The sequence below is a fragment of the Larus michahellis genome, chromosome 1, assembly GCF_964199755.1.
Source record: "Larus michahellis chromosome 1, bLarMic1.1, whole genome shotgun sequence".
In the NCBI taxonomy this organism is placed as follows: Eukaryota; Metazoa; Chordata; class Aves; order Charadriiformes; family Laridae; genus Larus; species Larus michahellis.
Window position 1 is genome coordinate 198787802 of NC_133896.1, and position 2894 is coordinate 198790695.

A 2894-nucleotide genomic window follows, 5' to 3' on the forward strand; every position below is an offset into this window, starting at 1 on the left:
CACGGTTCGCCGCCTCCACCGCAAGGCGAGCCGCGGGACGGGGGTGAGGAGCCACCCCGGCGGGGCGAGGGACAAGGGGACGAGGAGCGCCGGGCGCAGGCGGCGAGAGGCCGCGCACGGCGGCGGGCCGCTTCCCCGCCCTAGCAACGGTTGCTAAGGAGGAGGGGCGTGGTCAGACTGGCCCCGCCCCCTCCCCTCGGCCGCCTACAAGCCCCATGGTGCCGCGCGGGGTGGCGTCACGTGATGCGGCGGGAGGGGCGGTGGCGGAGGAGGGGGTCGGTCTCTCCCCTGCCGTGTCCCCTTTCTGGGATCGGCGGGCGCCATGTTGGTTTGAGGCGAAGATGACAGGGGGCGGCTGCGGGCGACGATCGCGCTGAGGACCGGCACCTCCCGGCTCGCAGCGGGGCGAGGCAGCGCGGCTGGCGGGGGAAGGAGCCGGGGGGGGGGGGGCCGCCCCTGCCGCCCGCGGACGAGGCGAGGGAGGGAGGGCGGGCTGAGGAGGAGGCGGCGGCGGCGGCGATGCGAGCGGAGACCTGAGGCAGCGGGACGCGGCCGCCGTTGAACGCCCCCCCGGCCCCCGCCGAGTGCCGTCGCCGCCGGAGCATCGCGGGGGAGGGCTTTCCCCTCCGGCCGCCCCTCAGGCAACCCTCCCCGGCCCGTCTCCCTGGCAGACCCTGTTGAATGTCGCACACCGCTTAAGGGGGGAGCGAAGCCCGGCGTCCTCCCCAGCGGCCCCGGGCCCACCCCGGCCCTCCCGCTTGCCTGCCCCGCCGAGGGCAGGAGCGAGGTCCTGCCTGCCGCTGACTGAGGAGGTGACTTGGACGCACCATTATCCCGTGAATCATCCCGTCGTCATTTGTCAAGGGTTGGAAGAAAAGGAAGAGGGAGCGAAGGGGGGGAAAAAGAAGCCCGCACGCAGCTCATGTGGCGGTGTAATCCTGCCTGGTCTACCTGGCACCACCGCTGGTGCTGCTGCTGACAGGGATCTGCTGCCATCTCTGGTCTCCCGCTGGCTCCCCCGGTTCAGCCCCGGCACCGCTGGCCACTGGATATTTCTCCTCCTCAGCCCGCCGCCTTCCCCGCCGCACATCGGGCACCTCTTTTTCGTAGGGGACGTGGAAGTTGCTGCCTCCGACGTTGACACCGGTTTTGCTTCTTGAAAGATCTGCGGCCGGCTGTTCTTGGTGCTTTTTTTTTTTTTTAAAGTTGATTTTAAGCCATTTAGGGTAACATCAAGATGTCCAGCAGCGTTCCAGCTGATATGGTAAGTCTTACGCTTCTTTTTTGATAGTATTGTTATGGAATAACGTTTATTTCAGCCCCTTTTGGCAGAGAAGATGGAAAGAAGAGGGGCGTGGGAAGAAAAAAAAAAAAAGAAAGGTCTCGGTTACATATTTAAGGAACAAAAAGTTGACAGTTAATAACCCCCCTCCCGCCCCACATGCTGGTTCTGCTTTGTTTTTTGGTAGCGGAGTGGGAAATCTGCAGCGTCGCCTTCTGTGTAGCAAGGCAAAGGGGGGATGTCTGCCTTCACTTCCTACGGCAGTTAATATCTGACTGCTCTGGTTTATTTCGTGTGGCACTGCTCTTCAGCTCTGCCGAGCGTTTTTTGGGGGAAGAGAAATACGAAGTAGAACATTCGGAATGCTTTTAAACAAGCCATTTCTCTCTCTCCTTTTTTTTTTTTTTTTTTTTCTTCTTTCTAAACTGGCTGAAATTTACTCTCAGCTTTCTTCCTTTTCTTCTCTCAAACTTAGCTTGTTTCTTACCGACGCTTTGTCTTTCGATGTTGATGGGAAGTTAATCTCTTCCCTTGCTGCTGGGTCAAGAGCGAGAGAGAAATTCTCATGCATTTATTTACATAGCGAGGTCCTTTGTGCACTAGCTGCAATCTGGACATTTTTCAAGGGCACTCCTAGTACTTCTTATGGCGGACTGTACTTCAGCCTGTGTTGGCTCAGTACATTTAAAATAGGAAGGTATAGCAGGGCATGAGGAGAGAGGGTGAATCAGGTCTGCTAGGTAATCTTTCTGTTCAGCACGACTTTCCCCATTTGTATGTATTTCCATAAATCACTTAATTGGAAAAAAAAAAATGTTGTGGCTGCGTTTGATATGTTAATTCTTTATTCTTACGGAAGAATATTTTCACGTATCTCCGCACCATTGTTCACATATAAAGGTACTTTTCTTCTAAAAGCAGCAGACTTGTCTATGATTTTTTTTTCTGTTCAGGGCGAAGTTCTGTTTTGCGAGTAAAACCTGCCCTGACAGAGATAACAATGAAACCGAGTAGCCCTTGTTTCAGCCATAGATATACAATTATTGGTGCATATGTATGACAAATGGCCTATTGAAATAATGGTGTCCTTTAGTTGCGTACTTTTAGTGTTTCCTTCACAGCTTTTGTACTGCAGTCAAAATGAGTGAATTCTGCCAAAAAAGTAGAACAGTAAGATATAGAGGATGATCAAACATGGTTTTAAGCTCACCTTTTTTTTTTTTCTCCCTTCCCTGCCTTTTTCAAATATTATAAATAAATTTTGCCACCCAGAAGAAAAGGTTGATGAGAAGGCTATTGCCTCTGACTTTGAATCCTTTCAATTATTATTTTTCATATATTTCTTTTTAGGGTCTCTCTGGCTGTTAGAGTGCTCTGAACCCCCTTCTCACTTGCAGATGTCTGTCTTGCATTTCATCACAGAAATCCTCTCCTTAGCTGTGGAGGGTTAGATGCAAATCTCTTAGTGCTACTTTTTAAATTGCCTGGAGGAGTCCCTTGTCAGTGACATAAAGCACTTCTCTTCCCTCTCACCCCAGGCTCAGTGCACTGCCACCTCCACACTACTTCTAGGTCCTGCCTGACTGCCTGGGAATCGTGATGCTGCCGCTAG

General features: G+C 53.4%; 1 protein-coding gene across 1 annotated transcript in view; it reads left to right on the plus strand.

Moving 5' to 3' along the window:
• The first annotated feature begins 306 nt into the window (after window positions 1–306).
• UBL3 (ubiquitin like 3) overlaps window positions 307–2894 on the plus strand; it is a 58403-nt gene continuing 55815 nt past the window's right edge. The window contains exon 1 of the mRNA XM_074568364.1: window positions 307–1264. Coding sequence (XP_074424465.1) covers window positions 1238–1264 — 27 coding nt within the window. The 5' untranslated portion in view covers window positions 307–1237. The remainder of the gene's footprint in view (window positions 1265–2894) is intronic.